Source organism: Argiope bruennichi, chromosome 8 (genome assembly GCF_947563725.1).
Source record: "Argiope bruennichi chromosome 8, qqArgBrue1.1, whole genome shotgun sequence".
Classification (NCBI taxonomy): domain Eukaryota; kingdom Metazoa; phylum Arthropoda; class Arachnida; order Araneae; family Araneidae; genus Argiope; species Argiope bruennichi.
In genome coordinates this window covers 81,735,784-81,758,124 of record NC_079158.1, presented here as the reverse complement: position 1 = coordinate 81,758,124, position 22,341 = coordinate 81,735,784, and the positions used below count along the sequence as shown (strand labels likewise).

Below are 22,341 nucleotides of genomic sequence, written 5' to 3'. Positions count from 1 at the left end.
AATCATAAGTTTTTTTTATAAATATCATTTTAATGTCTGAAAAATTTTGTCTTACAGAGAGATATTTTGAAATTGTTTATAAATAATCTTAAGATGAATACGAATATGAAATCATTCGTATTCCTATTCTATTTATTTAGATATATTTTATTCAATTTAGGTATATCTCTTCCAAGAAATTCACATTTCACAGATATTATTAAAAAAAATCTCCAAACAGAAATACACATTTGCTGAAACAGATTGCTATATTTAATCAAAATCAAAAAACATTTGTCCTTATCTTTAAGATTTTTCAAAATTATTTTGAAAAAAAAAACCCTGATACTTATCAAAAGTTATATATTTAAATCCAATCCATGTTAAATCCCATTAAAAATGTTTTGAAACATTTTCCAAAAAATAATTTGTTACATTTTTGATGATTAATGTCAAATATATTTTTCAAAAAGTCTTTTTGCTAAAATTGAAATGAACAGTTTTTGAATGAAAAAGGCATTTTTTTTGTGTGTGAAATAAGATCAAATGGAAAGAAATAAAGAAAACTAAAAACTGAATTTTCGGAAATGCAATATTCTTTGAAGTTCGTTCGATCAATTGAAATGAAATAGTTTATCAAAAGATGTAGCGCAGTTCAAGAATATAAATTATATTTCCTTTTCCCCATTGAATTCATATCAATCCAATATAAAGACAAGAATTCCATTTTGATTCGATACAGAAAAATCCTTTTTTTCATCATTTAATAAAAATACTTAAGTGGAAAAGGTCTTTGCTGCTAAAGATTATCTGACGAAGCAAAAATTCAAAGAAATTCAGCGAAATCATAAATATATGAAAGTTTAGAAATCGATTTTGAAATATTACAATTAAACATAAAAGGTTTACATTTTATTCATTTGTTTGGAAATGTCTGAGGTGATACTTAAAACATTTCTTAACTGAAATACTTTTCAGGCGAACAAAGAAAGAAGGTGAATTATTTATTTTTGTCATAAGAAAATATTAAATAAATTTTTTTTTTGTAAATCTCTGTAATAGTAAATTTTATAAAAAAATATAATTTGTATAATTTTTCTTGTTTTTTAAAAATTAATCAATGTCAGTTTAAATTTTAAACTTTTCTCAGACATATTTCGTTCAAAATTTTAAAGATATTAACTATCTCGATGTGAATAGAGACATACAAATCCCACCCATCTAGTTTAAGGTATGACACATAAAATAAAAATTTAGTAATTAGGGAATAAAATAACGAATTTCTTATTAAATAATAAATTTTTAAACCATATACTTTCTAATTATGTGGGGTTTGAAATATTTTGTACTGATTTGTACTTGATAAAAATATAATATTATAATATTAACAGACCTTAAATATCTATTAATTTTAATTAAATTTTGATTTTATACACATAAAACCAACTATTTGTGGATTTTTAAAAAGTAATTAGAATTAATTCTTACTTCTAAAAATTTTGAAAAAAAAATTTTGTGCTTTATGATACCATAACACAAATGTTTTTTAAGAATATTTTATAAAATTTATTCTTATTTTATTTTATCGCAACACCATACCACTGTTTCTAAAGTCCATATATGCTAGACGTGTATTCGATTATTAAATTCATTTGCTTATCGTCTTCAAATCATTTTTGATTAATTTTTTTTTCTGAAGCAAAGTTTAGTTGAGTCTTTAATAAATCGCAAATTATTTTTTGAATGAAAAAAAAAATTAATGCATCATTTGATTTGTACGAGTATCCAATTAAAATTTATGAGTTAATTGCATAAAAAAGTTATCAATTAATTTTCATTTATAAATGAAAACTAATTTATAGGATTTCTTAAGTTTTTTAATCTAAATTAATTATATTATGATATGCTGTGGATAAAATATATATTCAAACTTAAGATTTCAAAACATAACTATGTTATTCAAAAAATGAGGATATATGCAATAAAAATCATATTCCTATAACAAATCCAAAAACATTTTTTTTCTTGTTGTGCAGTCCACTAAATTTAGTGTTTCTTTTCATTTTCAAAATAAATTCTTAATTTACAATGCCAATTTTAAAATAAATTGTTACGAGTTACACACAAAAATTTACTTTTTGATTTGTTTCAACCACTAAATTATATTTATTCTTTCAACCGATAAACTTATATTAGAAAACAAACAAAATAAATAATCTTTTTCTTTCTTATTTTACGTACTATTTTTACTTCTCGTGATGCTAACGTTACAGCCCTTACAGATGAAAGAATACAAATAATTGGACATGCAATATCCATTTCTTACCATTCACTACCATAGGAGCAGTGTAATTTACGATATCCGCCCTGTTGGATGCCACGCACGTGTAGTTTCCATTATTCTCGTAGGTGACTCGTTTCATGTAAAGTGTGGACATGAACTCGTTGGAGGAATCGACGATTATGTTGGCGTTGTCCATCAATGGATGATTATCCTTGTACCAGCTTAAACTGATGGGTGGATCTCCGTCCATCACAGAGCACGTAATGATGACTCGATTGCCTTCCTTCAGGTTCGGGGGGAAGTGGAATGGATTGATCACAGGTGCAACTGAAAGAAAATCATTTTTTGATGAGATGGATTCACTGACATTGCGGCAACTCTTTTCTCGAGGTCTGTGGGCACTTTTCTCAATGTATTACGATATGTTCAAGAAAGACTAACCACAAAAGGTAATATTAAGATAGATACCAAAAAAAGACATTTATTCCGTGTTCAATAGGCAAAATATTTTCACAATGTCAATGATATATTAGGGCTATTTCTTTCGTATAAACGTTATTTCGAATTGTTTACTAGTCATGCTGAATTTATTCATTACTTATTTTAAAGTACTTTTGAATGAAAATTTGCGAAAGCCTGACAAAAAAATATCCAGTTCGAAATTAATAAATTTTAATTTTCCTTTTTACGTGACTGGTCAAATAGGCAGATACCTATAAATTCTTAAGATACAGATTATAAATATAAAATCTGCTATAGGTTTAAACTTACATAATGTTCCTATATCGTAATATTAAAATATAGATAAAATTATTTGATAAAGTAAAATTTTAAATTCAAATCTTTTTAATATTTGTGATATTTGAATTCAAAATTATTTTCCTATTATATAATCCACTATATAATTTTAAGTGTTTCCTTGAATTCTAATGATACATGTCATAAATCCTTTTTGAATGGGGCAATTCTTTAATATTTCGTATAAAAATTTCTTTGCAAATCTTTAATTAAAAAGCAAGAAACGAAAAATTATTTTTTTTTGAAAAATTAAATCTTATGAAAAATGCATTTTACTAATACAAATATAGCAAAATATATTAAAATTTATATTTAAATTTGTGAAAGGTTTGCAATTTTTTTGATCCATTAGGCTCCTTTTTCTTGAATACAGGAGTGAAATCTATATCTCGGAACTAAAAGCAAATAATGTTTTTCGGATTCACGTTATTTGTTTTTTTGTAAAAGGTATAAATATAATGCCAGCAGATTTTTTTTCTAACCTTTCGATTTCAGCTACTTATTTTTCATCTTAAACTAAAAAAGGATTCCATTTTAACATTGACATCCTTTATATTATACATACAAGTATATAGTTAATACTCTCAAAACCTGACTTAGAAAAATTGTTTGAAACTTTATATGCATCTTTGCCTTTACCTACTAAACATGATATCTGTTACAGTATTTTCTATCCCATATTTATATATTCTATAACATCTATCATAACTTTTATCCTTTTAAAATCGTTAATATGTAGAAACGAGAATATTTATTTCGACGAAGCTATTTTTCAATATTAGTACATCAGTTATTTTTAAAAATGAACGAGCAGAAAGAATTTTATGGCATTAAATTTAGAAGAAGTGCCTTAAGCAGAAAATATCTTCAATTTGAAAACTAGATTATATTACAGTCTTTCAGTTGTAGGAAATGATATTTTCATGTTATGGATAAATACAGTCTCTTTTAAATGAAGCCATTTTAAATTGACTCTCTATCATCTGCTCCAGAATCTTGAAATCCCCTTCTAGATGGTATCAAGCATTTTAGAATAAACTGTCTGATATTGAACAGAGTTGTCAAGTTTGTAATTCCGTTTTACAAAATTCAATTAACAGTTAATTATGCAACAAACTATTTATTATGAAATAAATAGTTCTTCAAAAGCCTGGCGGTAAAATTTTAAATTGATAATAAAGCAAGATCTCATTTATTATTAGATATAATATTATTTATATTTTACGTTCATTAGATATTCATTTGGAGGTAATCTTCATGATTGTGCTGTCAGAAATCTTTGATGACTCAATCTGAAGAATTAACTTGCACCTTCTTTTAATCCCAATGTCTCTGTAACCATCTTTGCTGTTTGCTACATATTTATGAAATCACTTATATTTCCTTATCAGATCACAATTAGAGCTATAATAAACACTAAGGTCTAACTACTAGTGTCTGCGTAGAGTTCCTAATTAATTGACATATGAGATAAATTTAGAAAAACCTTTTTTAATTCCTCATAATTCATCTTATTAATTCTGTGAATACAGTTTTAAGATTTTGCGACATTTTTGTTGATCATCAAGTATGATGAATAATACCGGTGTATCCTTTTTGAAATAACAAAAATTATTATTATTATTTCATTCCTTATTTTTCAACTTTACTGCCCCTACTGGAATAACCATAAATACATTTATTTGAGACGTAATTTTTGTTAATTTAAATAATGATTTCTTAATCAATAATTTGCCATAATACTTTTACTTAGTTATTTAATTATATTGATAATCAATTATTTTTCGACATTAATTAAAAATTTGCCATTATACTTTTTCATACTTATTTAAATATATTTATAAGCAATTAGTTTTTGACATTCAAGTCATCAGCACAGCCGAGCTGAAACTATAGACTCCAGAGTAACATTTCCAAATGTTATGTCTTTACTATCAAATATTTCGAAAGAGATTTTATGATTGAAATCAAAAGTGTTTCTGTAGTAAAATAAGAGACAGATAAATAGATCTGATATTTCCCGATTGACATATACAATATTTTCTATTCTATGTAAATGATTTTTCCTTTTATATTAGTATTTATGTATTAGCACCCACTCATATTAAGAAATTGCTTATGTTCCTTTAGCAGTTCACAACTAGAGCTATAATAAATACTAAGGTCTAACTACTAGTGTATTTTGAGATTGTCTAACTAATTGACAAGCGAGATTAAACTTAAATTCCTCATAATTCATATTATTAATTCTGTGAATACAATTTCAAGATTTCAGCGGCATTTTTGGACTCTAGTTGATCATCAAACATGACGAACAGCACCGAATGTTTCTTTTTAGAAAAAAAAAAAAATATTTTTTTGTTATTTTTCATTTCTAATACCCAATCAAATAGTCATAACTACATTTATTCGAGGCGAATTTTTGTTGATTTAAATAATGATTTTCTTAAATTAAGAATTTGTCATATTACTTTATTTACTTAAATATATAGATATGCAATTATTTTTCGACATTAAGAATTTGTCATAATATTTATACTTATTTAAATATGTCTAGAATCAATTATTTACATACATTCAAATTAGCACAACTGAGCTAGAATTAGAGATCTCGGAACAGTATTTTTAAATTTTATATTTCGACTACTGAATATTTCAAAATAATTTTGTGATAAATTCGAAAGAGTTTTTGAGGTATAATAATTGATATGATAAACAATATTTTCAATTTTATATTTCGACTACTGAATATTTCAAAATAATTTTGTGATAAATTCGAAAGAGTTTTTGCGGTATAATAATTGATATGATATACAATATTTTCAATTTTATATAAATGATAATTTATTCTTTTACAAACGTGGCATTTATTCCTTGTTTCAGAAAATATATTACGAAATAACTATTCTACTTTGTATATGAAAAAATATTATTTTTCAAATTTTTTTTTTATGTTTATAGAAATTTTTATTCTATCAAGCAAAATCATGTCTGGAAATATAATTATCTTTTCCGAATTGCATTCATGTATTATTCCATTTCAACTGGTCCGATTCATTTGTCTTTCTACCCTGAGTAAATTCTCATCTCTTTCTAATTAAGCCGCCTTTAACGTTCCCACGCATTCCGTTTGTGATACGACATAATTCAGCATCCTCTATTAAGATTAGTCTTTGTCCTCAAACAAAATAACAAGAAAATCGATGCTTAATTACACTAAAAAGAATCGATGGTTTAGCAAATAAAGGGAAGAAGGCAATTTTCCATTCCCTCGATTTCGTTATCTCCCAAGAAGGAGGACTGTTTATAGGCGGTTGTGGGTTGAAGTCCTTCCTGATTGAAAAATCGACTCACCCATGACTTTGACTCCGACGTCCCTGAAGGCACTTTCGCCCTCTTTGTTCTCTGCTATACATCTGTAGCTGCCTTCGTCGCCGCTGCGATCCACGTTATTGATGATCAATGTACCGTTCCCAAAAACCTGCTGTCTCCGGTTCTGGGGAAGTTTGCTTTCGCCTGTAGGGAAGAGAGAACGAAACAAAGAAACTATACACGGCTGCTACAGAAAAGTTTGTCTTTTAGCTTTTTGTTCCCCTTCCACATCAAATTTGACTAAGAGAAACCTATTATGTTCTTGAACAATGGTATTGTTTGTTCGCGTTGCCTTGTGGTAGTTTTTGGTTGTCCTCTAACTTCCTCTGACACGCGAAGGGAGGATTATTATTGCTATAGTGTTGTGTTTTTTTAATATTGACTTGAGTCTGTGTTTGCTAAACGTTGACAAAGGGAAGACGCATGGAAGCAATTCATTTTGACAATTAGTTAAAAGTTTTTAATTGCTCTTATTTACAGCATTGCTGAAATCTGGGTTAATTGCATGGAAGCAGTTATTTAAGTTTTTAAGTAAGATTTCCAATAGAATGTTGACATAAGTCTACTACTTTGAATAAAATAATGATTAGTTAAGAATCCGTGAAAAATTGGTAATAAAAAGAATATGGAATTAAAGAGCAAGTGTTCTAGGAAGATTATAATATTTAAATTTATTTTAGCTACAGTTTCCAATTTCACTATAACTTTTCGTATGGATCCTTTAGAAAGCTTTATTTTAACTGCATATATAATTGTGAACCTTAACATGCGATCTGGGCTTTTAGTGATACGAGATAGTATAAAATTTATCTCAAAGAAAGGAAATACAAATAAATTACGGATTATTCCTTCACTCTCCTAATACAACTGTACAGTTCAATGTTTTTAGTAATTAACATTGGAATATAGCTCACAAAATGGGGTATGTCATTTTGAGAATCATTTTTGTTGAGCAATCGGAATATTTACTCAAAATTGATAGTAAGACTAGGTATCAATTTGCTAATACTTAGTTAGTTGTAATTTTAAATTATCGTATTCAAATGTATATGGAATAACAAAAACATAATAACTGGCAATGGACATCTTGACTCAAAAATGAGAAACAAGCATTGAGTTTTGATTCATACAATGAATTACTCTAATAAAACTCCTTGTGTGTTTTGAGTTATGCTTTTGATATTCAATATGATGTTACACAAGAACAGACAGAAAGGCTTCCTTTATTTATTCCATTATGAGGAAGTTCTCATAAAGCTTCCTTATAAGGAAGAAATGTATGATAAAATAACAAATACCGTTTTGATATAAATTATTCAAAATTACAAAGCTTATCCGAATTGATGATTATTATTTTGAAATTTATAATGATTAAAAATAATTACTGCGAATAAAACTAATAAAAAATTTGTTTTTTGCTCAATTAAAAATGTTAGATTCTTTGAATTATAATAAAAAGAAGTAATGACCTCTTATAATATCTATATTGTATTGTTGCTTATGGCACTTGCCATAGACAGGCAAACCGATTCAGAGATTTTTAAGCCAAGATTTAGTTTCTCTTGTTCAGTAGTGCCATCTAGGACCAAGAATACGTCTTAGCTACTCGTGTGTCACAGCCATTTTCACGGGGCTGACTTCAATCATACATTTCATTCACTGATCCACAAATCGTAATTTAGATTTGAATCAGAAAGATCACCACTGATCCAGTGCCCCCAGTGATATTCTCTCGACTTGGAGGACTTTATGGCTATGACAGATTTATACGTGTACTAGCCACCACGTACACGGAGAATCTTCCAAAGCCCTACCAACCTGCTTATCCCGGCCTTCATATTTATATATTATATGGAAGCAAAAAGAAAAAGAATGTTATAGAAATTATTTAAAATTTGAAAATTGATTTTAGAAGTCTAGTATAATACTGATGTAAATTTGAATATTAAACTAAACTCATAACAATTGGAAATTCTATTTATATAATATTAATATATAAAGACGACATAAATAATATTTTTAAATAAGTTACTTAGAGTTCCAAAATTAATTTTATTAAGGTTAATTAATAGTGATAAAGTTAATCTCGTATGCTTTTAAGAACGGAAACATCTGTTTCACATCTAAAGGAAGTGTCATTTTCTATTCATATCCCAATTTCCGGTTGAAATTCTATTTATAGTAAGCTGTAGTTATATTTACTTGGAATATAATGTTCGTCTTCAAGTAATTAATTCACTTTGTATTGATATTAGTTCCTGTTAAGAATATTTTATCTGATGTTTGAATGCTAATGTTTATTTCAGTTGAATTATTAAGATTTAATTGAAAGATTCTTGGATAAAAAGAAGATTGTCACTTAATATATTTGCTCGTGCTTGCTAATTATAAAGAATTAATTACGATTTAAATTTCTAAATGAAAGCATTAAATTTGGAAATGCTTAAATGAAGTTAATTACGTGAAGCGAGCAAAGGATTTCGTTTCATATATTTGGGAATATTAATGTTTAATACTAAACATTTGAAGGAAATGTTCATCAGTTACATGAATTAAATCCCATATGTTGATTGCCTTAATTTTATAATCTGTTAGCATGTTAATATGATAAATTTTTATTTTATTAGTTATATATGTGAATTTTAATGCACATGAACAAAATAAATGAGAAAACAGCATTTCAGGTAGTTCTTGGAATTCGCCACTCAAATGATTTTCATTATAATAAAAGTATTTTTCAATGGGAAAAATGTAATTTTTATTGAATAAAAATGAATGACCATTAGAATTAAAAGATGGACATTCAACTGCAATAAATTTCAAACTAAAAAAAAAAAATCAATGCACTACATTACTTTAAGATAAGCGAGTGCATACAATACGCTGACAAGTAAATTTGTATTCAGCCTCTCTTATAGATAGAATATGCCACAGACCATGGGTTTGTTGGAATGTAATAGATAGAAACATTGAAATTGCATATCCTCTTATAGATATGCTATTTTCATGTTTCTTGCCAAGTAAAATGAAGGTAGCTGATAAAGGACTTTCAATAGCATACAATGATCCTTTTTATAAGTTTTTTGTATCATGCTTTATAAATAAATGTATGATACAAATAAGTGACTTATTCTTTTATATCAGTGAACGATCTACAGGGATATAATTTGTATATAATCTCCAGAATCACTAACTGCGCGGCCATCCAAGGTTATGAGACCATGCGAGACTGATGGTCTATGAATAGAGAGAAACAATGAAATATGTAGGTAATAGTGGTCACATAATTTTTTTTTTTAATTTAGGATTTTCCATTCATTGAGAAGAGTAAACAAAACAGAGAAGATTGATATTGGTTAAAACAAAACAATCGCATAAAAAGATAAATAAAATTTAAACTAATTACTACTAAAAATATTAACAAATAATAAAAACAATATTCCCTAACACAGCTGTTTAATCAACACGCTATCCTAGGAATCATTAACTGCGCAGTTTTTCAGGATTCATTTATCAGTCTGATTCTGATGCTCCTTCAAATAACGAAACACCTGGCAACTTAACAATAAAAATTAAGATAACAGAAATAAATAGCACTCGTATTTACTATCGCGTATTAATTTAACTACTACTTATTTAAGCGTCACTGATTTAATATTGATAATCAGACTCTTTATAAAGATAATTAAAATTTTCGGAAACTAAGTTAGTCAGTTGGGACATTAATAAACATGATTGCTCTAATAAAATATGTTATATTTTGATTTGAAATATTGAAATGTTAGAGGAATCCATCATGTTGTAGAATGAAATGTCCAACAAGCTCTATATTGTATAAGGATGCTTTATCGCACAGGTAACAAAATAAAGTGGAAGGGTATATAAAAACAGTGCTTTCAAAAATTAGTAATACATGCGCAAGCCACAAGTCGTTGATTACAGAAGTAGCTTGGTAAAACGCTTATAATGTGATACCATTCCGAAGAATGAATTTATTTGATTGCCCGATTATAACTCTTTCTTGCTTTTTTATAGCTCCAGAACAGGATATCGAATTCTCGAAATGGAGTTTTGTCTTCCTTCTTTATAGTAATATCTTCATAAATTTTCCTTACTCTAAAAACCTTCGTTTTTGCCCCCAAAGTCATCAAATTGCTACCAAGACTTTTATTAGGCCAGGCTTTACAGACCTATTTCAGCATCCCTTAAAATATCTGTAAAAGTCATATCTTTGTTATGAGATTAACCGGGAAAGGAAACAATATTACATATTCTTTACAACATATTTACATTAACGGTAATTAATATCTTTTAAATTAAACTGAATTATTATGAAATAAAAAGTAAGTTGGTGCTAAAATTAAATAAATGTTAAATGATGTTGTAGATTTTTATCACTAGTTTTTGAATATTATCCTTAAAATGATGGTTAATTCGCTGAAATGAAACATCATAATAGTAGAATGATTGTTATACCATCGGGAAACAATAGTTGCTTTGAATGAATAATTCATATAAAGATTTTCTGTATGGGAAAATGTAATCAATATATTCTCTTTAGTTAATTTTGTTGTATGGCTCCAAAAAGTGATATTTTTTAAAACTGATAGGAAATGATATCTGCTTGGAATGAATATTTTATACAAAAAAAACTGAAATAATTAATGAAAATTATTGTTTCTTGCTGTCAACGCTTGATTCAGTGGTGAAAAAAGGGAAAAAAGTCAATAAATAGACTCATTTTTATTGTATAACGCAGAATATTTTATACAACTTACCTTTCTCCCAGACAATTTTTTCAATTGGGTATCCAGACACTGGGCAACGAATAACCAATGTTCCTCCTGCCAGGACAGATATATTTCGCATAGGTTTCACAAATGGTGGACCATAAACATTTAGTCTTGCTGAATGGGCAACTGTGGCAATATCGTTTGATCCTAAGCATTCATAGGTGCCACCGTCTTCCGGTTGAAGTCTCGTAATGTTGACGAAACTGTTTACAAATCCATCACTGGTCACGAAATCGCCAACGCGAGTTCTCAGACCTTCGGTGACTGGTAAACCATCCAAAGACCATGTTATTTGCGGTAGTGGTGTGCCAGTAGCTGTACACTTCAACGACAAGAAAGTTCCTGGTTCCAAAGTTTGTTCAGGAAAGGTGTAAGCAAGTACTGGTGGGTCATCTGAAACAAAATATTACTATGCATATCGAAGACAATATTTTGGGCAGTTTTAATAAAACAGTGTAAATATAATCTTATAATTTTAAACCAGCAATTCTTGCTCGTATAAAAATTTATTTTGTGTATTTCGGAAACGGCTCTATCGATTTTGATCGAATTTTATATTCAAAAATGTTTTGCTTTTTTTATGTGGTTACGAGGTTTGTTTTTTACCTGGTATGTTAATGTCTCTTGAAAAAAAACCGATTTTACACGCACAAAAAAAACCTTTTTTTATAACTAACTATTAGAGCCTTTTTCTATCTGCTTTCATGTTGACTATGCCATATAGTTACTTCTCATAGAATTTTGTAATACTTGCATTGTTGCCATAGAATAATATACTGGTACTTCAAACTTTTGTGAGGTGTTACTATAATACATTATACGAATACTTTGGGCTCACATCCCGTAGCAAGAATGCAATTATTGTGTTAACCAATTCGAATGACATTAATTTAAGTTCATTCATCATTTTTTTTTATTCAAATGATCTGTTTATATTTAGGTAAGATTGAAAAATTTGTAATCAATATGTGATTCGTATCTAAATATTTTCTCTGAAAAACACAATTTTACAAAAAAACGGCAGAGCGAAGCTCGGTCTTCCAGATATTCAAGAAATAAACGATCAAATTGAAATTGAAAAAAACGTTTAAACGAAGATTTACTAAATATATTTACGTGATTGGAGTAGTAAATATCAATAAGAGATTGAAAGTGCTAATCAGGTGCAGGCATTTCTTAACACCAAAAATATTTAAACTCGGATTTTTCTTTTCCTTTTGTAGGAACTGGAAAAGTTTATAAATTCACCTTTTTAAACATTATCTCCAAAAATAAGAAGCATTCCAATGATTACGAAATTATATAAGTTGCTATTTTTTAGAAGTTGAAGGATCAAATACTACTTTTTACAATGTAATTTGCAGTTACTTTATGGTAGGAAGTTAAAATATTTTGCCTTTAGGCAAATGAGAGAAAAAATATTTCGAAAAAATATAATGCATATGTCAGACAATACATTAAATATTGAAAACATTTTTATTTTAATTATTAAAAAATTAAAATGAATTAATATGATTGGTGTTCACTAGATTTTATGAATATATATTCATTTATTACGTTTATTCTTAATTAGTATTATCCAGAGTTCTTATTCTTGCTTACTTTTCGCAATCAATTACGGCGGAGAATTAGCTGTTCATAAGAGGCAGCTTGTAAACAATAGTTTGAAAAGTATTTACACTAATTTTAAAAGTTTGAGTCTAAAACCCGATTTCAAAAATTCTGCAGTTGAATCATTTTGATCCAAAAATTTTGCCATCATTTATTAAACTACTAGCTTTAATAAAATTTATTTTTAGTTAATGTTTAGATGTTAAAATTCTGTACCAAATTTTATCTATCTCTTCGCTTTTGTGGTTATCGAGAGCAGCATGTACTCGAACGGCCAGATAGACTTCCTTAATTGGATTTCATTAAAAATATATAGAAATCTACTAATTTAGTTCAAAGACGGTATGACAAATTTCATACATTTAGTTAAAAATTGTTTTGAAAAATAGTGTTCACAGACAGATATAATACCAAAAAATGTGCATTTAGGACTCGAAGAGTTCTGATACGCAGAAATTCATTAAAATATCGAATTTGATTTTTTTGGTGATTGCAATACTTTCTATATACTTCTTGTATGAGGATGCAAAAACAAATACCCTACACTTGCTAAATTTTTATTTAACGTATGTTTAATTAAGTTTAGGATACTGAAAATTGATAGGGACTTTCTCATTTCTGGGTGGACTCAAAAATCAAATTTCTTCACATTAGGAGAAGGAAAATCTAAATTTGTAGAAAATATGAAAACAAGCATCCTTTTCACATAAGGATTGTATCATAAAATTAAAGTTATCATATGTCACTTACATTTGCTGAATTTATGTTTTATGTTATAGATTACCTTACATTTATTTTTGAGCTCTTAATTCTAATGAAATGAATAGATTCATCTGCATCTGCGTAAACAAACATCATGTAAGCTTCTATTCAACGCAATAAAGTTTAGAACATTTCAATATATTCATTAGTGCTCTGAAATTGTTTAGATACATACGATGATAGCAATATCCTGATTTGATTTCTAACCCTTTCAGTTTTGATGTAGATGTATATAAGAGTCAATATTCCTTCAAAGGTATTTGAGCACTCACAACTGAGAAATTCTCTAGAAACTACTGGAACGAATATGTACTCACTCTATATTATGCTTCAATAGATTTGTTTAGCAGAGATTCGGAATTAGTGAGGTTTATTAGCTTCAGAAGCTATGTAATATTTGATTACCATTAACTAGGAGGATGCAGTTATCTAAGGATATGAAGCTGTAAGGGAATATCTAATGAAGATCATTTTGTAACATTTTAAGAACTGTTTTGTTTAGTTTTTTTTTTGTGTGTTTATTGTATGTAATTTTGCTATTAATGTAAGTGTTTGATTCTTTTGAAAAAAGATTCGATTTTAATATTAAGATGAAAGAAGAAGAAAAAAAAAAATGAATACATTTGTTCCAGAATTTTAATTCTTTGAATTTGTTCAGAATTTTAATTCTTTGAATTTGTTCAGAACTTTAATTCTTTGAATTTGTTCAGAACTTTAATTCTTTGAATTTGTTCAGAATTTTAATTCTTTGAATTTGTTCAGAATTTTAATTCTTTGAATTTGTTCAGAACTTTAATTCTTTGAATTTGTTCAGAATTTTAATTCTTTGAATTTGTTCAGAATTTTAATTCTTTGAATTTGTTCAGAATTTTAATTCTTTGAATTTGTTCAGAATTTTAATTCTTTGAATTTGTTCAGAATTTTAATTCTTTGAATTTGTTCAGAATTTTAATTCTTTGAATTTGTTCAGAATTTTAATTCTTTGAATTTGTTCAGAATTTTAATTCTTTGAATTTGTTCAGAATTTTAATTCTTTGAATTTGTTCAGAATTTTAATTCTTTGAATTTGTTCAGAATTTTAATTCTTTGAATTTGTTCAGAATTTTAATTCTTTGAATTTGTAAGTGTTTGATTCTTTTGAAAAAAGATTCGATGTTAATTTTAAGATGAAAGAAGAAGAAGAAGAAAAAAAAAAAAATGAATACATTTTTTCCAGAATTTTAACTCGTTGAATTCGTTCCGAATTTTAACTCGTTGAATTCGTTCAGAATTTTAACTCGTTGAATTCGTTCAGAATTTTAACTCGTTGAATTCGTTCAGAATTTTAACTCGTTGAATTCGTTCAGAATTTTAACTCGTTGAATTCGTTCAGAATTTTAACTCGTTGAATTCGTTCAGAATTTTAACTCGTTGAATTCGTTCAGAATTTTAACTCGTTGAATTCGTTCAGAATTTTAACTCGTTGAATTCGTTCAGAATTTTAACTCGTTGAATTCGTTCAGAATTTTAACTCGTTGAATTTGTTCAGAATTTTAACTCGTTGAATTTGTTCAGAATTTTAACTCGTTGAATTTGTTCAGAATTTTAACTCGTTGAATTTGTTCAGAATTTTAACTCGTTGAATTTGTTCAGAATTTTAACTCTTTGAATTTGTTCAGAATTTTAACTCTTTGAATTTGTTCAGAATTTTAACTCTTTGAATTTGTTCAGAATTTTAACTCTTTGAATTTGTTCAGAATTTTAACTCTTTGAATTTGTTCAGAATTTTAACTCTTTGAATTTGTTCAGAATTTTAACTCTTTGAATTTGTTCAGAATTTTAACTCTTTGAATTTGTTCAGAATTTTAACTCTTTGAATTTGTTCAGAATTTTAACTCTTTGAATTTGTTCAGAATTTTAACTCTTTGAATTTGTTCAGAATTTTAATTCTTTTGAAAAAAGATTCAATGTTAATTTTAAGATGAAAAAATGAAAAAAAAAAAATGAATATATATGTTTCAGAATGAAAGTGCAATGCAATGAAACATTTGATAAGGGATACTTAATTTCTAACTTAGCTAAATTTTATGAGGCAGAATTTTTATTTTGTAGAATGCTTTATATAATATCTAGCTCGTTAAAATAATATTTTCAACGTAAGGTATAATTTGTTGGAAATTATTAATTCAATTCTTTCCTTTCCTTTCCTTTAAATTAAAAAGGGAATAAGCTTTTTTAAACATTTAATATCGGTTTCCGGTGGATTTTGTTTTATTATTAAGCTGGATGGAAAATTAAACCTTGATCAAAATTCAAACTAAAAATAAAAGCAGGAAAATTGTAATTTGGTTCATAAACATTGTTGTGTTTATTTATATTGAGAAAAAATATTTTATTTCTGACTGAGCAAAATAATTCTACCAACATCAGCGTATTTCTTAAAAATTTGTTATAATGCAAATTGCTAAAAATCAAATTGTTATTCCCAAAACAATTTTAACTATGTACTTTTATTTTTTGAAATATATCTCTTCCGTTTATTATAAACATTTTTTTAAAATTTTGTTTAAAAATAAGATTTTTTTTTTCATTTAAAAAACATTATGTAAACACCACAAAATAAGTTTTGAAGGAAGAAAAATGAATATTGGCGGAATCTAAAATTTTGAATAGAACTTTAAAAGACAATATTACACTCACAGATTTTAAAATGTTATTGAACAATGTCCTTCATTTTCCGATAGGTGTGGTTGATTTGTCAGATCATTTTGGTATATTTAATATTTGTCCTTGCAATATGTCATTAAATTTTTCAAGCCCTTTTAGTTATCTTCATTGACCTTGAAGATGTTGAAATTTATCAAGTTTGGTGGAAGTTAATCATTGTCAAACCGGAAAGCACAACTACAATTTGTCAAATCAATAGTCATCTGGTTGTACTTTCTGCTTCTTAATAATGTTATCTACTTTTTATTTACATATTTAAAATTATATACTGCTATAATTGTTTAATACAAAAATACAAAATTTATTTTAATTTGGAGAGAATTCCTGCCGTAAAAGACAAAATAGATATAATTTAAGCTCTGAAGTAAGTCCAAAAGTTGTCTTTTTTAAAGCAAATTACGTATTATAGGCAGACAAGCCTTCTGAATGTTATGCCAGGCAGTGTTTAAACTGGTCTTATTTAACAAGGTAAGAATAGAAATTAATCGAAGAAAATGTATATTCAAAGAGTTAAAGCATTGCTGAATACCTTTGGGATAATCAGATTACATTTTCTAGCAGTAAAAATAGAATTAAAAGTTCAAATATTTTTTTCTAGTAGATAATTTATTGCTGATAGAATATAGAAATATATCGGAACTAAGATATAAACATTTTTTTATACACTTTATTATTTTCCATCACATAAAGATAAAATAATTTCCTAAAAGTGACTGTCCCTCATATTCATTTGAGAACATACTTATCGAACAGTTTAACAATGTTGCGAAAACTTCAAAAATAGAAAACAGACGATATTTTTTTTGTATTGTCTGCAATGTTTATTTTTATTCCTAAAAAAATATAAATGAAAACTTGATTGCCAAAATATGGTTACTTCTAAAAACGATGATATTTAATATACCAATTTCGTTCCATATTCATTTCTATAAATTTAGATGGTTAATACATATACTCAAGTGCATTTTACGTCAAAGTCAATTATCTTTAATTTGTAATTATTTTAGAACTATGCAATGTATTTGTAAATTTAAAAAGCTTTAATAAAATCGTCTTTATTTTCTTTGAGATTTGTTTTTATAGATTAATTCTTTCAGTAACATAAATCAATCATAGTAATATGAATCATATTCGAAAATAAATGCATTTCAAACATTTAATTATAAAAAAAAATTGTCTGTGAATTTATAATGAAAGTTATGAACGTGCGATCTGAGAAACTGTTGCATCTGATGGAGAGTTAAATTAAAAGTTTGAATGAAGAAATGCGAAAAATCGCTTATAATTTGCCAATATTAATCTGATGATAACAAATAAATGAAATAAAATCACTTAATATGGTTATGATATCCTAAATTTATAAAGATATTCAGTTCCAGTAGATTTCTATTTAAGTATTGAATTTTCATTGAATAAGATTACAGTTGCTTTGTTCTCCTTTAGTTTTGAAACAGATGGCTTTTATAAATTTATCTGAAATGCTGAAAGCCTTATCTCCAAAGTTTTTCCATGGTAATTATACCTCTTAAGTGCGTCAAGAGGAAAGTTAAGCAGATAAGTAAAAATACGTTTTCTGCACTACGAAACAAAATATTAGTTTCCGGATCTACTTTCATGTAGAAGAAAGTAAACTGTTTTTAGAAATCAAAAGGTATTCAATTTTCACACAAAAACCGAATTGCAAATAATATTTTTTATTGGCATTTAAATGAACAGAATTCTGACAAAATTTCTCTTAAATAACATAGTTCTTGCGAATATGATAGGATTAGTTTTCAAGTATGCATTTAAAACTTGAATACATAACTTAAGCATGTGGCAACAGCTCCTTTATTTACATAATTTATTAACATTCTGCTTATAGTGTTTCGAACATGTTAATGATATAATGTTAATTAGTTATTAGGATAGCATGAGACAGCTAATTAAGTGTGTAATAATATAATTTATTATAATTTTCAAACTTATAATAATGCGTAATACAAAGAATAGAGGTTTGTACAAATATAAGTTCAAGGAAAATGGATATTTTAATCATGTTGCAAACAAATAACTTAAAAAACGCAGAATGAATTACTTCTATTTGGAATTAATCTAACTTGGAATATGCTTTTAACCTTTTAACTGATAAATTTCTACGCTTTTCTGTTGTTTGAACATGTACTACTTTAGTTGTCAAAATGATAGATATTTCGGTCGGAAAGTTTAATACTGACGGACTGAAAGTTATTCTAAAAATGCCCTAAACTAACGATGGCTGAACCTGCATTCAGGAGAAGTAATGAATATGAATTCCAAAGCCTTTGAATTTGAGAATTCATAGTTATAATGGAGAATGATAAATACTTCAAACCATTATTATATAAATTGAATATCATCATTGGTATACATCTTTACACTTATACAATGAAAAAATTTCTGTATTTGATTAGAAATATCATTTAAAAAACCGTTCCTTATCTTCAATAAAATATGCTAAAAAGAATTAAATGATTAAAAAGAAATTATGAAGTGGAACAAGTTGATGTTATAATTTTAAAATTTAATTAAAATATAATTAATTTTACAGGTTTTTATCTCATTACTTTTTAAAAATTACTGAGAAGTAAATTAGAAATATATTTTCTTCAAAACTATATCTTTGATTAATTTTCTTATTTTAAAAATTGTATCTCAAGATTTTATTGGCAGAATGTTTTGAGATATTAAGAATATTAAATGAGAATTATTCTCTAAGAGATTTAAAAATGTGGAAAAAGTTATGTTTTTCTGAAAAATATTGCTTGCAACAAATTCAAGAAAGGAAGTAATATTAAAAGATATATTTTGTTTTTGAAGTGTTTTTATATTCAGATTAAGCATTTATTAATTCTGTTACACTATTAATTAAGGATTTCTTTCATTTTCACACTGATACAAAGTAATATCACTATATATGTTTTTACTCTTTCTTATTTTAAATTTCTTATATTATTTTTATACTTCCAGTTTACAGTTTTACATATGTTAATAAAATTATTACGAGTATGGGAGGTGCTATACGTTGGCGTCTATCGGACCCAAAATTCTAAAAGTTGAAAATACTTATTGGCGGTTAATTATCAGGTGAATAATTTATATTCAGGTCAGAAATTAATAAACAGGGAAAATGTTTAAAGCATCAAAACTCTTTTATAAAAGTATCTGCATAAAAAAAAGTTGCTTTAATGAGCGAAAGTCCGTTTAAATTTAAAGTTATAAGCCACTAAAGCAAATAAGCATAAATATATTATGGTATACCTCATGCCAAATAATTCTAAAATTCCAAGATAAATCAAAACCGGACGAAAGAGAATTTCTAGACAAAAATTAGCTTAAGAATAAGTATACTTACCACCCAAACTTAATTCTGCTGTACCTTGAGCCATACCGAAATCATTTGTGACAAAGCACTGATACATGCCTTTGTCTTCTCGAACGATGGGGGCCACTTGAAGAAGATCTCTCGACAGATACCTTATTCTGCTGTTTGCAACTACTGGATTCAAGTTCTTGACCCATGTCACCGAGTGTATTGGATGGCCTTTAATAGAACAGTTGAATATCACAGATTCTCCTTCTTCCGCCTTCACTTGTTTTGGACTGATATTTGCTCTCAGCGGAGCTGTAAAATTGAAAGTTAAAATTAAGTATATTGGACATAACTTCATTTCATTTCCTTGATTAAATGTCATATCTTATGCGAGGCATATGCTCTTATTTCCTTCTATATAAAATCATAAAATAATCTGATATATTTAAGATATAATCTGATATATATGTTTCGTCAATAGATTTTTGTCTTTTTGATTAATTACTTATTGACTTTCAGAATTTAAACTTCAGAAGTATTAACATTGAGTTTAGTTTAGTTACATTGACGTCCCGTTTTAAATCAACACTAGAACTATTTTGGGATTGACCTCGTAATTTTGAACCGCAGTCGGTCAGATAACGAGGACGACACCTGAATGGCACTCCTTCTCTAAAACTTTCTTATCACACCAGAGGGAGGACGTTTGGCTCCAAAGGAATTTAACGTGCACCAGACCCGCTTATACAATGGGTCTTCGGTGGAATCGGATCTTGAGACTGAAACCCTCCAGTTACGAAGCCGAGACCTAATCACCAGGCTTCCGCAGCCCAGTATTAAAATTGAATGTATGAGCCAGGAATGTGATTTGATGTAACAGAGGAGATGAAGTAACATTCTTGATATCATTTTCTGTTACAATGTTCGTTAGAAAATTCGTATAAATATTAATTCCTTAACGAACATTAAGTTACTGTGCAATTTATTCATAAGAAGATAATTGCAAAATGTATGATGTTGCAGGCGTAAACTATTTAAAAACAAACTCTTACATCCACGCACTCAAACAAGCGCTCTATAATGCCATCTCATTTTTCAAGCTAAAATCTGTTACATTACCATGGAACACATTATACTTAGTTTATTTAAAGCCTATACGCATGTCTATGAGTTTTGTACTGTTCAGGATTCAATTAAAATTCAATATTTTATTGCATTTTCAAATATTAAACTGAATTTAGCAAACATAAAATTTAGTAATATCTGCGCTTTGCCTTTAGAGATGTTAAAACAATTTAAGAGATAAGTTATTTTAAACTAAATTTTGTTGATTATATATGAATTCATTGTTATGTTCTATTTTAATTTTTATTTCCATTTAAGATGGCTTCTGACTAATTGTTTTTAGACATATCAAAAAAGAAAATTGATTTTAGATTTATCAAATATAAGCAAAAGACATATCAATAAAGAAAATTGATTTTAGATTTATCAAACAATAGCAAAAAGTTGCATGCTGCAGTTATTAATTTGATTTATTGTTTAGCTTTTTTTATTTAGTCGATATCAAACGAAGAGTAGAAACTATGGAATATAACTATTGTGAAATGAAAATTACCAAGATTATTTATTATATATATATAAGACGAATATGAAATATAGATATTATATCTTTTTCAGAGATAAAAGTTCAGTAGATATAACTTAATAATAAATGCAAGTTCACATTTTCAAGAAAATATGACTCCAGATATCGAATGTAAAATGATAAAATGCGAAAAGAACCGAATGTCGATTTCAGAACTCCTCTAAGTCATTATTCACTTCCGGAGTCATTCGTCAAACTGACTGGAATGCTTTCAATACTTTTTGTACTTAGTAAATCCAGTTTGGGGTCGTAAAGCTAGATTTTTTGGTCTAAAAAAAGGCAGAGGGAGTTCTTGAATTTTTTAAATCAAAACTTATGTTTATACTTGACGAGGTTGCCTTCAGATTTTGTGGAATCTGTCTCGGAATAAAAAAAAACTGGGGAAGTTAGTATGAGAGATGTATTTTATTCAGTGTTAAATTACGGTAAATGATAATAAATCTAAACAATTCAATTCCTGATTATGAAACATTTAAAGGAAGGACATTTTGCTTCAGCTAAATAGAATTTTTTTTAAACAAAAAAATAAAGTATACATTTAATTGCATGCCTACGAATTACAAAGAGATTTAAGAATGTTGGAAGCTATTGAGATTTATGTAGAAAATGTGTACGGCGTATTTTGCTTAGTGATATTAATGAAGAAATGACAAACATTGGCATTCGTGTAAAAAAATAGAAAAAAAAAATAAAACGGAATGTTGATAGCATTTCTACTTATTTAAGTATACAGATAACGGCAAACACTTTATAATAATCAATTATAAAACATGATTTAGTAGCCTTTATTGGCGTGTCTTATAATTCAAAATCTTAAAAAATACATGAGAATGGTAAATCTTTCGGTGCAGATATATATTCCCAATATCTATTCATTGTTTTATTGGACTTTTAAAAAAATTAAGGAGTTAAAATAATTTTTTCCGCTCAAATAAGAAATTAATTTCATAAAACACTTGTGAATACATTTTTTATTGAAATTGTAGCATTTAAAGGCCCGTCCTATCTATTTGTTTAAGAGTAATCAATACAATTTATTACTGGGAACAGTATATAT

General features: G+C 27.2%; 1 protein-coding gene across 4 annotated transcripts in view; it reads right to left on the bottom strand.

The window, feature by feature from the left end:
• Nucleotides 1-22,341, bottom strand: part of LOC129981768 (cell adhesion molecule Dscam2-like) — a 519,426-nt gene that overhangs the window by 136,079 nt on the left and 361,006 nt on the right. For all 4 annotated transcript variants that reach the window (XM_056092759.1, XM_056092760.1, XM_056092761.1 and 1 more), the window contains exons 6-9: nucleotides 19,679-19,948; nucleotides 11,212-11,619; nucleotides 6,416-6,577; nucleotides 2,306-2,590 (exon numbers count right to left, since the gene is read on the bottom strand). In XM_056092759.1, the coding sequence (XP_055948734.1) occupies nucleotides 2,306-2,590; nucleotides 6,416-6,577; nucleotides 11,212-11,619; nucleotides 19,679-19,948 (1,125 nt within the window). The remainder of the gene's footprint in view (nucleotides 1-2,305; nucleotides 2,591-6,415; nucleotides 6,578-11,211; nucleotides 11,620-19,678; nucleotides 19,949-22,341) is intronic.